Source organism: Dermacentor silvarum, chromosome 2 (genome assembly GCF_013339745.2).
Source record: "Dermacentor silvarum isolate Dsil-2018 chromosome 2, BIME_Dsil_1.4, whole genome shotgun sequence".
NCBI classification, from domain to species: domain Eukaryota; kingdom Metazoa; phylum Arthropoda; class Arachnida; order Ixodida; family Ixodidae; genus Dermacentor; species Dermacentor silvarum.
Genome location: NC_051155.1, coordinates 46,501,633 through 46,514,676, shown reverse-complemented (window position 1 = coordinate 46,514,676; position 13,044 = coordinate 46,501,633). Strand labels below are relative to the sequence as shown.

At 49.7% G+C, this 13,044-nt stretch overlaps 1 protein-coding gene across 3 annotated transcripts in view; it reads right to left on the bottom strand.

Annotated features, from left to right (window-relative positions):
• The window catches only part of LOC119441445 (glutathione synthetase-like), an 87,045-nt gene that overhangs the window by 63,486 nt on the left and 10,515 nt on the right, over positions 1-13,044 (bottom strand). For 2 of the 3 annotated variants that reach the window (XM_049661303.1, XM_037706062.2), the window contains exon 4: positions 264-418. The exons of the other annotated variant lie outside the window; for it this stretch is intronic. In XM_049661303.1, coding sequence (XP_049517260.1) covers positions 264-418 — 155 coding nt within the window. The remainder of the gene's footprint in view (positions 1-263; positions 419-13,044) is intronic. 3 annotated transcript variants of the gene reach the window in all.

The window sequence follows — 13,044 nt, the reverse complement described above, 5'->3', positions numbered from 1 at the left end:
AAGCATTGGTGTGGGCTTCGGATCCACTACGCATGTGGCTACTTTGGTTGTGCCGCCAAGCCACATGTTCCCGTATTCACGCTTTCTTTCTGAACAATGAGCAACACAAGCAGTGGAATTCACATTAGGGAGTATTGCAATCGTCGGTGAATTTTTTACTCCTGTAGCTTATTTCAGACATGCAAAATGTAAAAACGATGCATGCCAACCTAATACACTGCCACTAGACTGCCATGGAGAAAAAGATAAATATAAGAGCGTACTTCTGCTGCTTGTAAAGTGGAGGCGAGATTCCGCCAAATGAGGAGGCGATGGTGTTGACCTCCACCTGTTTGGGGCAGGCCTTGTGCAGCCCCTTGTTGTCGCCTGATTTTAGGTCAAGCATGTAGTCGCTCCTCAGTAGGCCCAGGCTCAGTGGCTGCAAGTATGGAGAACTTAATTAAATTCCTGGGTTTTACATTCTAAAACCCCAATCTGATTATGAGACACGCCATAGTGGGAGAGTCCAGATTAAATTTGACCCCCTAGGATTTTTTAATGTGCACCCCGTGAGCGACACATGAGCATTCTTGGATTCCGCCTCCATCGGAACGTAGTCGCCATGGCTGGGATCAAATTTGTGACCTCGTTGCCCTCAGCAGTGCAACACTATAGCCATTGAGCTACCGCAGCAGGTCATCAAGAAATCATTCCTTCTGGTATCTTTTCCCTGTAATGCCCAATATATCATATATTTTGCAGAATTTAGTGCCTAAAAATGCTGATTTAATTATGGGCTACTTAACGTGAAGACCACATTTGCGTTTGTGATATGCTGGGGTGAATTCTAAGCTGTTGATAGTTCAATAGGTCAATAAATAATTATTTAATTACTGTACTAATCAAGGTATATTTCAAATAACATTAAATTTTTTTTGTTGTACCGATGTACTCTCAACGGCAAAAATAAAGGTGAACAATTTGTTCAAATTTTCTTTGATGAGGAACTGTGTCTAGGAATTACAGAGTTAAAGGATTACTGACATCTTTTTGCTTGTATTCCTTTTTGCATTGAATAAAAGTCCAAGCCTCTAAAACTTTATATATACATATTGTTACAAGCGCGAAAGCCTTGTATGATTTGGGTATGTGCCACAAGCAGTAGTGGGACACGGAGTACGAGGGGGGCAGAAGAAGAAGACGTTCTCCTAGCGATAGCAGAACCTTGGCTGGCGCCCAAGACCGTCGGTTGCGTCCGAATAAACCCTCTTTTCACGGAGAGTTACCTGTAACAGAGTGGTGGAGGTGCTGGGTACACGACGTCGCCGTACTACGGAGTCGCAACCGCTTGAACTTCGCCGGAGCCGCCGTCTAGCCGGTCTCTCGCCGACAACATTCATCATGCCACAGAACGGAGGACCAGACCCGGAGCCAGTTGCAACCACGCAAAGGTCAACGCCAGTTGCCCTTGCCCACCATTACATGGAACCACGCTCGTTCGCGGGAAGAGCGGGAGAAGACGTGGACGAGTGGCTTACGCACTACAATCGGGTGAGCCGATATAACCACTGGAACTCGCTCACGAAGCTTGACAACGTAGTCTTATTTTTGAGAGAAACCGCATTGATGTGGTTCGAGAACCACGAAGAGTCCTTAACAACATGGGAACTCTTTGTTGAAGAAATAGGGAAGTGTTTTGGCGACACTGATGCCAAAAAGAAACGCGCCGAGAGAACACTTGCCCAAAGAGCTCAAACTCCAACAGAGACATGCACAACCTATATAGAAGAAGTACTCAAGTTGTGCAAGATCATAAACCCACGGATGTCTGAGGACGACCGAGTCGGACATCTTCTGAAAGGCATCGCAGAAGACGTCTATAATTTTCTGATAGGGAGAGAAGACCTCACGTCCGTCTCAGATGTCTTGCGTCACTGCCGTACATTTGAGACGTTGAAGACCCGTCGCATTGCACCCAAATTTGGACGACTGGCAAACGTGACAACTGTCGCCAGCGTCGATACCAGTCCATCCACCGACCTTGCCTCTACAATCCGGGAAATAGTACGCGAAGAACTGCGGCGACACAATGAACTAGTGTGCAACACAGCTCAACCGCCGGCTACGTACCCAGTGTATCACACGGCGCCCACAGCACCATGCGCTACTTTGCCACCGTCTGTGTGTGTCACGGACGTCGATGTGGCTGGAACGACGTGGCCACATCTGGAGACGTTTCCGTCAGAGCAGCGGTATGGGCAACGCTTTCACTCCAGCCGTGATGCACAGAGGCGAACGGCTCCTGTTCAACGTACTGGGGTGCTGTACCCTGTCCGACAACCTCTGCCGGCTGAGCGCTTGGAGCGGCATTTCGTCGAACGTCCTCTGCCCTTGTGCTACAACTGTGGTATCGAGGGCCACATCGCCAGGTACTGCAACGTGGCCCCACAACGCCGCCAGCCGCCAAGGTACGACCGATCAACAACATCTGGCCAGCAACGTGTTGGCGGTGCGTACACATATCCACGCGGGATGTCCAATGAGAACCTGGAAACACTGCGAAACCGTTCACCGGCTTCCGATCGGAGCTTGACACCACCTTCTGCTCCTCGCGTAAGCCGGTCACCGTCTCCCCGGCGCCGCTACCCGTCGCCTTCGCCGGAAAACTAGTCAGCGCGGCCGTTGGAGGTGAGGCCGCTGGACAGTCTTCGATTATGACAGAAATACCTCCGCCAATTTGCATGCTTAAAAATAAGATTTGTGTACGTGTAGACGGCGTCTCAACGATGGCCTTAGTAGACACTGGAGCGACCGTTTCCGTAATGAGCCACGCATTCAAACGCCTGCTAGGACGAAAAGTGCTGTTTTCGTGGGACCGTGCCGATGTGTTTCGTGGAGTGAGTGGAGAACTATTGTACCCTGTAGGTGTGTGCAGTGCAACAGTTAGCTTGGGTTGTGAAACGTTTAACGCGGAGTTTGTAGTTTTACCTCATGCTACGCATGACGTAATTCTGGGCCTCGATTTTCTTAAGCTGTGTGGTGCCAATGTCGATTGCCGAACGGGAGAAATTACTGTAGATCCGAGCCTTCCGACCGTCTTGGTGGAGCACCCGCCGTGTTACGAATGTGCCCTTTGTGTGTCCGCAGATACCATCGTACCGCCGCTGTCTGCCAAATGTGTCCCAGTCGCCTGTTCTCCTGCAACCGACAGAACATTTGAAGCTACCGTAGAGCCCATTCACCTTAGTTGCCTGAAGAAGAATGTTCTGGTGCCCTATTGTACGCTGTCGGTTATCGGCGGGCGTACTGTATTATGGACGATAAATTGCTCTAACGAACCCACAATACTACCGGAGGGTCTGAAACTTGCGGCTATTCGTGAACATCAAGTATTGGCGCTCACCATCCTTGCAGAAGCCCCCGATGCCACGGATGAGTCCCAGTCGGATGCATGCGCCACGGACACTTCGATGATGGCTATGATAAACAAATCGCTCAGCACTAACAAACGTCAGGAACTGGCAAATATTCTACGAAAACACTTCGCGGTATTCGACTTTTCCCAGCAAGAGGCTCCACCATCCATTCCCCCTTCTCGTGTACAGCATCGCATAGACACGGGATCTCACCAGCCTCTGCGACAAAAGCCATACCGGGTGTCACCTTCGGAGCGCAAGGTGATCAATGACCAAGTCCGTGACATGCTGAAGAAAAACGTTATCCAAGAATCGAGTAGTCCGTGGGCAGCCCCAGTAATTCTAGTTAAAAAGAAAGATGGCACATGGCGATTTTGCGTTGATTACCGCCGCCTCAACGCCGTTACTAAGAAAGACGTATACCCTTTGCCACGGATTGATGATGCTTTAGATTGCCTTTCTTCGGCCTCGTACTTTTCGAGTGTAGACTTGCGGTCCGGATACTGGCAGATTCCGATGCACAAGGCAGACAAGGAAAAAAACGGCATTCGTGACACCCGACGGACTTTTCGAATTTAATGTGATGCCGTTTGGGCTGTGTAACGCACCTGCAACTTTTGAGCGCTTCATGGACAACATTCTGCGTGGTTTGAAGTGGGAAGTCTGCATGTGTTATTTGGATGATGTCGTGATTTTCGGACGCACGTTTAGTGAACACAACGCTCGCCTCAATCTTGTACTAGAGTGCCTAGGCAAAGCACGCTTGGTACTAAACTCCAAGAAATGTCGCTTTGGAGAACGCCAAACACTAGTTCTAGGCCACCTAGTGGACAAAGAGGGCATAAGACCTGATCCAGCAAAAACTGCTGCGGTCGAAGCCTTTCAGCAACCTCGCTCAGTAAAAGAGCTACGAAGCTTCTTGGGCCTGTGCTCATACTTCCGTCGGTTTATTCCCGGATTTGCTCACATCGCGCATCCATTGACGTGTCTGCTTCAGAAAGGCGTTCAATTTGACTGGACCCCAGAATGTGCGTGTGCTTTTCGTGAATTGAAGTTCCGTTTGACGTCCCATCCAGTTCTCAAACACTTCGATCCCTTGGCTCCCACTGAACTGCACACGGATGCTAGCGGTATTGGTGTCGGCGCAGTTCTTATTCAACGCTTCGACACCAAAGAACACGTCGTAGCGTACGCCAGTCGCTCTCTGAGCAAGCCCGAGCGCAATTACACCGTCACAGAACAAGAATGTCTCGCGGTGATTTTCGCAGTACAGCGCTTTCGGTCATACTTGTACGGACGCCCTTTCACCATCGTCACAGACCATCACTCGCTGTGCTGGCTCGTCAATCTGCGCGATCCATCCGGTAGGCTTGCACGTTGGACACTCCGTCTACAGGAGTACGACTTCACCGTTTCCTATAAAAGCGGTCGACGGCACTCCGACGCCGACTGCCTGTCGCGGCTACCGCTTCCCACGACGGACTGTGACGCGGACAACTTTGACCACTACATCGTAGCCTTGGAGCCAGCATTTCCTGATCTCAATACCTTTAAGACTGAGCAGCAAAACGACGACACTTTAAAACTGCTTGCTGCCAAACAGAAATCAGCAGCCAATCGTTATTGCACACGTGATGGGCTTCTGTACAAGAAGAACTATTCTCCCACAGGCTCACGATATCTCCTGGTGGTCCCGAAAAGTCTACGCACTTCCATCTTGCGGGCTATGCATGACGAACCAACCTCCGGTCATTTGGGAGCAGCTAGAACGCTTTGCCGTCTTCAAGAACGATTTTACTGGCCTAATATGCGTCAGACGACGCAACAGTACGTGTCTAGCTGCAACGAATGTCAACGTCGCAAACGTCCCACAAGTACTCCTCCTGGTAGATTACACCCTGTGCCACCCCCAAGGACTCCATTCGAGCAAGTCGGGATCGACCTTCTCGGCCCGTTTCCACGGTCCTCCAGTGGAAATCGTTGGATCGTAGTGTGCACTGACCACCTGACACGCTACTGTGAGACGGCCGCAATACCATCGGCTACTGCAGCCGACGTGTGCGTTTTCTTACTACGTTTTATCATCCTTCGACACGGGCCTCCTAAAGTTGTTATTAGCGATCGCGGGCGCCAGTTTACTGCAGATGTGGTTGAAGAGATGCTTCGCCTGTGTTGTTCAAGTTTTCGACACTCTACGCCGTACCATCCACAAACAAACGGCCTTACGGAACGCACCAACAGAACTCTCACGAACATGTTGTCCATGTACGTGTCGACGGATCATAAGAACTGGGACAGCGTTCTACCTTTCGTAACTTATGCATTTAACACCGCCCAGCACGAAACTACCGGCTACAGCCCCTTCTTTCTTCTTTACGCTCGGCCGCCACGTTATACCCTCGATACGATCTTCCCATTTCTGAACCACGATGATGCCTGCATATCGGAGACAATCTGTCGTGCAGAAGAAGCCCGCCGCCTTGCTTATTTGCGCACTCTTGCTTCACAAGATCGCTCGAAGGCACGTTACGACCGCCGACACCGACACGTCACATATGATCCCGGTGACTTAGTGTGGATGTGGACGCCTACCAGAAAACGTGGGTTGTGCGAAAAACTACTGGCGCACTATGTTGGACCTTACGTTGTGTTAGATCGTATAAGCGAATTGACATACCGCATAGCACGTCTCCTTTCAAATGGTCGACGGTCTTCAAAGACTGAAGTGACTCATGTTGCCCGCTTGAAGCCCTGCACCACTCGAGATGCTGTTTGACTTGCCCGGTGGGCTTCGTCTACGTGGGGGGATGTGTTACAAGCGCGAAAGCCTTGTATGATTTGGGTATGTGCCACAAGCAGTAGTGGGACACGGAGTACGAGGGGGGCAGAAGAAGAAGACGTTCTCCTAGCGATAGCAGAACCTTGGCTGGCGCCCAAGACCGTCGGTTGCGTCCGAATAAACCCTCTTTTCACGGAGAGTTACCTGTAACAATATATATTCAGGGAAGTGTCAGTGCACCCTAAATAATTAATACTATAAAACTTGTGGAGAAAGTGGATGCGTCATGACATTGTGATAAATTCACTTGCTCTGTTTCTGCAATCGCTGCAGCTGTTACTCGCGAGTGTTGCCAGATGTAAGGCACACAGGATTCCTTGCTTGCTCTTTTTTTTTTTTAGAGCAATGCCGTCACACCTAGCTTTAGCTCTATGTAATGACAGCAAATGTGCTGTGTCATGACATTGCAATAAAGTTGACAATTCAACTTCAATATTAGAATCGGGCAGATTAGAATCGGGCAGGTGCCCGATTCAAGATTGGATTAACTTCAAGAGTACTACCTAAGCTTTTTTTCATGTATATGAATTCAACATACATCGACTGTGCAGAAAAATTGTTTGCTGAGAGGTCCAACATAAGCATAATGAAGCATTTTTCTAGTTATACCTAGAAAGTGGAGTTTAAACAGCGTAACAAGGCAGACAGATATTCAGATACGTTTCTAATTCCCCTGTCTGTCAGTAATAAACTGCAGGGATCTAACACTAGATATGATATTGTTACGACGCGCGACAAACGGTGTTTATTGAACAGGCCTCAGGGCGAGCCTCCGACGAGCAAGAAGAGTTCTCTTCTTCGTCTTCTCCGCTAACACTCCTCCTCTTCTACTAATGCGGCTACATTGACTGTAATATTCCTCCCCTCCTAGACGAAGCCCGCCGGGCAAGTCAGCTAAGTTCTCGGTGTGAAGGGCTTGAGATGAGCGACATGCACAACCTCAGTCTTGGCGGAGCGCCGTCCAGTTGCGGTGAGACGCGCCAGTCGATAATTCACTTCACTGAGTTGGTCAACAATAACGTACGGGCCAGTATAGTTGGCAAGAAGTTTCTGACACAGGCCACGTTTGTGCACCGGACACCATAGCCAGACTAGATCCCCTGGAGAATAGGTGACATCCCGATGGTGCCTGTCATACCGTGCTTTTGACCGCTCTTGCGAAGCCAGAGTACGTATGCGGGCCAAGCGTCGAGCTTCTTCAGCGAGACACAGAGTCTCGGCGATGGTGAGATCGTCGTGGGTGGAGAAAGAAAATATGGTGTCCAGTGTGTGACGTGGCAGACGAGCGTAGAGTAGAAAAAACGGGCTGCAGCCAGTAGTCTCGTGCTTTGCTGTGTTAAAAGCGTATGTAATGAATGGCAAAATGTCGTCCCAGTTTTTATGGTCCGATTCGACGTACATGGACAACATGTTCACCAGTGTGCGGTTGGTACGCTCGGTCAGCCCATTTGTTTGCGGGTGATACTGTGTCGAGTGGCGAAAGCTGGAAGCGCATAATCGAAGAAGCTCTTCCACGACATCTGCAGTAAACTGGCGGACGCAGTCACTGATGATTACTCGAGGAGGGCCGTGACGGAGAATGATCGAATGCAGGAGGAAAAAGGAAACTTGGCTGGCGGTGGCAGATGGCAAAGCAGCCGTCTCGCATTACCGGGTCAGATGGTCGGCACATACGATGATCCAACGGTTCCCTTTCGATGAGCGGGGAAAGGGACCCATGAGATCAATTTCAACTTGCTCGAAAGGAGAGCTCAGAGGCGTCAGTGGTTGTAGGAGGCCGGCTGGCGTCGTAGTTAGGTGTTTGTGGGCCTGACACTGAGCGCAACTGGCCACATACATTTCAGTCGACCGACGCATTCGGGGCCAGTAAAACCGTTCTTGGGCACGATGAAATGTACGCGCTGCTCCGAGATGTCCGGAGGTAGGATCGTCGTGCTTAACCTGCAGAATAGAGGAGCGTAGCTTCTCCGGAACTACAAGAAGGAAGCGGGCACCAGTGGTTGCGAAATTCCTCTTGTAGAGGAGGCCATCACGAACACAAAATCCTCGGCTTGTTGTGGAGTCATGTGCGTTGAAAAGTGGCTCTAAGCTGAAGTCTTCTCGCTGCTCCTTCTCGAAGCTCTCTTTATCAGGGAATGCAGGTGCCAAAGAAGCAATCAAGTGATCAAAGTTATCGACATCACAAAGAGTGGTGTTTAGCGGCATTCGCGAAAGGCAGTCAGCATCAGCGTGTCGGCGACCACTCTTATATGAAACTGTGAAGTTGTACTCCTGAAGACGTAGAGCCCAGCGCGCGAGTCGACCAGAGGGATCACGAAGATTGACAAGCCAACACAACGAATGATGATCTGTGACGATTGTGAATGGGCGTCGATACACGTACGAGCGAAAACGCACAGCAAAAATTACTGCTAGGCATTCCTGCTCCGTAACGGTGTAATTGCGTTCAGGCTTACTTAACGTACGACTCGCATAAGCAATGACATGCTCGTTCCGGCCGCATTGCTGAACGAGGACTCCCCCGACCCCCACGCCACTCGCATCGGTGTGGATCTCTGTTGCTGCAGCTGGGTCGAAATGCCGAAAGATGGGACCCGTTGTCAGTAAGAACTTCAGTTGACGAAAAGATGCGTCGCACTCGTGAGTCCACTCAAGAACGGCGTCCTTATGCAGAAGACAAGTCAGGGGATAGGCGACATCGGCAAAAGCAGGTATAAATCGGCGGAAATAAGAGCAGAGGCCTAGGAAACTACAAAGCTCTTTAACAGACCGAGGAGGCTTAAACGCTTCAACAGCTGCTGTATTTTGTGGATCAGGCCTGATACCATCCTTGTCTACAAGATGGCCAAGCACCAATGTCTGCCGCTCACCGAAGTGACATTTCTTATAATTGAGTACTAGGCCGGCGTTTTCGATGCAGTCTAAGACGACTTCCAGGTGCCTGTTGTGCTCTTCAAAAGTGCTTCCAAAGATGACAACGTCGTCTAGGTAACACATGCAAATATGCCATTTGAGGCCTCGAAGAATGGTGTCCATAAATCTTTCGAAAGTCGCGGGTGCATTGCAAAGCCCAAACAGCATGACGTTGAACTCAAAAAGGCCATCCGGGGTTATAAAGGCCGTTTTTTCTTTATCCGCCGGGTGCATTGGGATTTGCCAGTAACCCGATCGCAAATCTACAGAAGAAAAGTAGGATGCTGAATGAAGGCAATCCAATGCGTCATCAATCCTTGGAAGAGGGTAAACGTCTTTCTTGGTAATGGAATTGAGACGGCGGTAGTCCACACAAAATCTCCAAGTATCGTCTTTCTTTTTCACCAGTATAACTGGAGCAGCCCACGGACTAGATGACTCCTGGATTACTCCTTTCTGTAGCATTTCGTGAACCTGCTCGTCGATAACCTGGCGCTCTGACGGTGACACTCTATAGGGTTTCTGTCGAACAGGCTGCGCCAACCCCGTGTTAATTCTGTGCTTGGTTCGAGACGCAGGAATAGACGGCGCGTTATCGCCCTGGGCGAAGTCGAAGATGCTTAAGTGTTTGGTCAGGACGTTCACTAATGTACGGCGCTCGACCATGCTGATCGACTTGCTGATCATTGGCAGAATCTTCGAGTCTTCCGAGCAGATGTCAACTCGTGTATGTGGAGCATCTGTGAGCACGGCGACTGGCGTCGATCTGTGCTCTTTGAAGGAAGCAAGCTTCATGCCAGCAGGTACCACTGCGTTTTCGCCTGAAGGGTTGACAACCCATAATTTGGAGCGCCGCTGAGCAACAGACACAAGACAATGTGGCAGAAAAATGTTCTTCTTCATGCACGGTAAATACGCCGGCTCTACTGTGGCGTCAAAGGCCCGATGGAATGGTAGTAGCGCAGCCCACCGGCACACACACAGCTGACAAAGCAGGCACGAGAGTGTCCTCACAGGCATGAAATGTGCCATCCTCGTTTGGAGCATCCTGCATGAGCTCGTAAGAAATGTCACCACTCACAAACATCTCCCCTGTTCGGCAATCAACGGTGGCACCGCATATCTGCAGAAAATCAATACCTAATATAACATCATGTGAGGAACGGGGGAGGATTGTAAATTCAGTCGTGAAAACTCTACCACCCAGTGACACTTGTGCAGTGCAAAAACCAACAGGCCGCAACGAATCCCCGCTCACGCCACAAAATGTTGCCACTTGGTTCCATTGAAATACCACTTTGCGTCCTAATAACCTTTGGAAAGCGAGACTCATCATAGAGACAACAGCGCCGGTGTCCACTAACGCCAATGTAGACACACCATCAATGAGGACTTTCACTTTGTTCTTCAACATAAACACAGGCGGAGGCATATCTTTCAGCAGCGAATCTCCAGCGACCTCACCTCCATTGGCCGCGCTCTCTAGTTTTCCAGCGGTGGTGATCTTGAACGACTGCCGTGGTGAAGGAGACCGGTGCAATCGAGGAACAGGAGGTGGCGTCACGCTACGATCGGAGGCAGGTGAGCGGTTCCGTAAGCTTCCTTGCCAAAAGTTGCTGCTAGAAGGCGATTGCGCCATAGAAGGCCATTGGGCGTTCGGGGCTGGGGCAGCAAGTTGATCGTACGGATACCTTTGGCGTTGAGGACAAAAAAGCGATATATGGCCAAGGACGCCGCAGACGTAGCATGTCGGAAGCAGACGGCTTCTGCGGTAGTCTGCAGAGCTGTCAGACACGTCTGCACCCCTAGGACGAATGACTGGGTCGGAATGCGGAGCATTGCCAGTGGTGGGGCGTCCAGAGGAATGTGCGTAACGAGGGTGAGGTTCAAATCGGGTATCCGAAGAGTAGTGGCCTCTCGATGCCGGTGCGTGTCGGTACTCTGACACATTCGCGACGCTGACCGACGGTTGCCATCCATTCAAAGGTGGTGAAGTCGCCGGGGCTTGCGAAAAGGAGGCATCAGAGACATCAGGCAGGCGACGTGTCGTCTCGGTGTGCCTGTCTAGCTCTTCGCAGACGATCTGTCGTATGGTCGACGCCAAGTCAAATGATAAGCTCATATCGATGCTGGCCACAGTGGTAACATTGGCCAATCAGCCAAACTTGGCGTTATTCGGCGCATCTTCAGAGCCTCGAATGTACGGCAGTACTTCATGACATCAGACACTGAAGCGAGACTGTCCTTGCCGATCAGAAAATTGTAGACATCCTCTGCTATGCCCTTGAGCAGGTGCCCGACCTTGTCTTCCTCGGACATTCTTGCATTGGCTTGCTTGCACAATTTCAAGATCTCTTCGATGTAGGCAGTGCAAGTCTCCCCTGGTAGCTGTTCTCTCTGTGCCAGGGTATGCTCTGCGCGTTTCTTTTTTGCGTCCGAGTCACTAAAACATTCCTTTAGGTCATGAACGAAACGTTCCCACGTTGTTAATAATTCTTCGTGGTTCTCAAACCACATCAGGGCAGTGTCAGTGAGAGCGAAGATAACGTTGGTTAGTTGGTCGGTGGTGTTCCAGCCGTTGGACTTGCTTACCCGTTGGTAATGTCTGAGCCATTCTTCTACATCTTCACCTGCTCTCCCGGCGAAAACCCGAGGTTCTCGGTAGTAGTGCCACGTACCAGCAGGCATTGATCCCGGAGCGGCAGGTATCGTTCCCCGAGCGTCTCCTTCGTTGGTCATGTTAACAGGCGCAGGGGGTAGTCCGGCGAGGCGACGACTCCGGCGAAGAATAAATGGCTCCGGGTCCGTCGTTACTTGAAGTACCCAGCACCTCCACCAAAAACTGTTACGACGCGCGACAAACCTTGTTTATTGAACAGGCCTCAGGGCGAGCCTCCGACGAGCAAGAAGAGTTCTCTTCTTCGTCTTCTCCGCTAACACTCCTCCTCTTCTACTAATGCGGCTACATTGACTGTAATAATATCAATAGATTTACTGAAGGTATCTGACACGGTATCCAGCAAAAAGCTTTAGTAAAAAATGAATGCCCTGGGTGGGTTGCAGCCTATTCATGAAATAAGCAACAGTTTGATGAAATTTTGGGTGAGCGCTCAACCAACTCACTGGTCACACCCGGAGTGCTGCAAAGATTGGTAATGGGTATTTTTCAGTTATGTCAATGACATGCCACTTGATATTTCCTCTTCAGTTGAAGTAAAGCTATATGCCTATAACTGTTTTCTCTTTTGGTGCATTAAAAGCCTTCCAGACCAAGTGCTCTGGAGCGAAACCTCGACAGCACTTGAAAAGTGGTGTAATGTCAACTATGGCAATTAATATTAATAAAACCATGTGCATGACTATTACTAACAAAACAACACCTTTAAGTTACAATTATTCTTTAATCAAATTTAGCATTAGGTGCTCTACTGAAGCAAAGTACCTTAGAGTAACAATTACTAGCAATTTTAATTGGACCAAGCACATAGCAAACATATCTGGATTCGCTCAGAAGGTATAGGTGTAAGCTAGAAGACCTGATGGTAAACTTCTTGGGTATAAAACAATTGTCCAGACAACTTTGGAGTATGCTTGTGCAATCTGGGGCCCTTGAGCCAAGAACATATTAAATTACCAGAGGGATTCAAGAATTAGCCGTTAGATACAGTTTTTCTTGTTCTAGCAGAACACACTCAGTCATGGAACTGCTTCAAAGTGCTGGACTTCAGCCATTGGCTGCTTGAAGAAAGATAGCACAACTAAAAACTTTTTACCAACTTTGCAACAAGCAGCTAAACTTGGATCCTGGACTCTACCTGCAGCCTCATGGACAAGCCTCAGCTTGAACAAACCACCTGTATGCTCTTCTCCTCTATGCACCTAGAGTTGATGTATTTA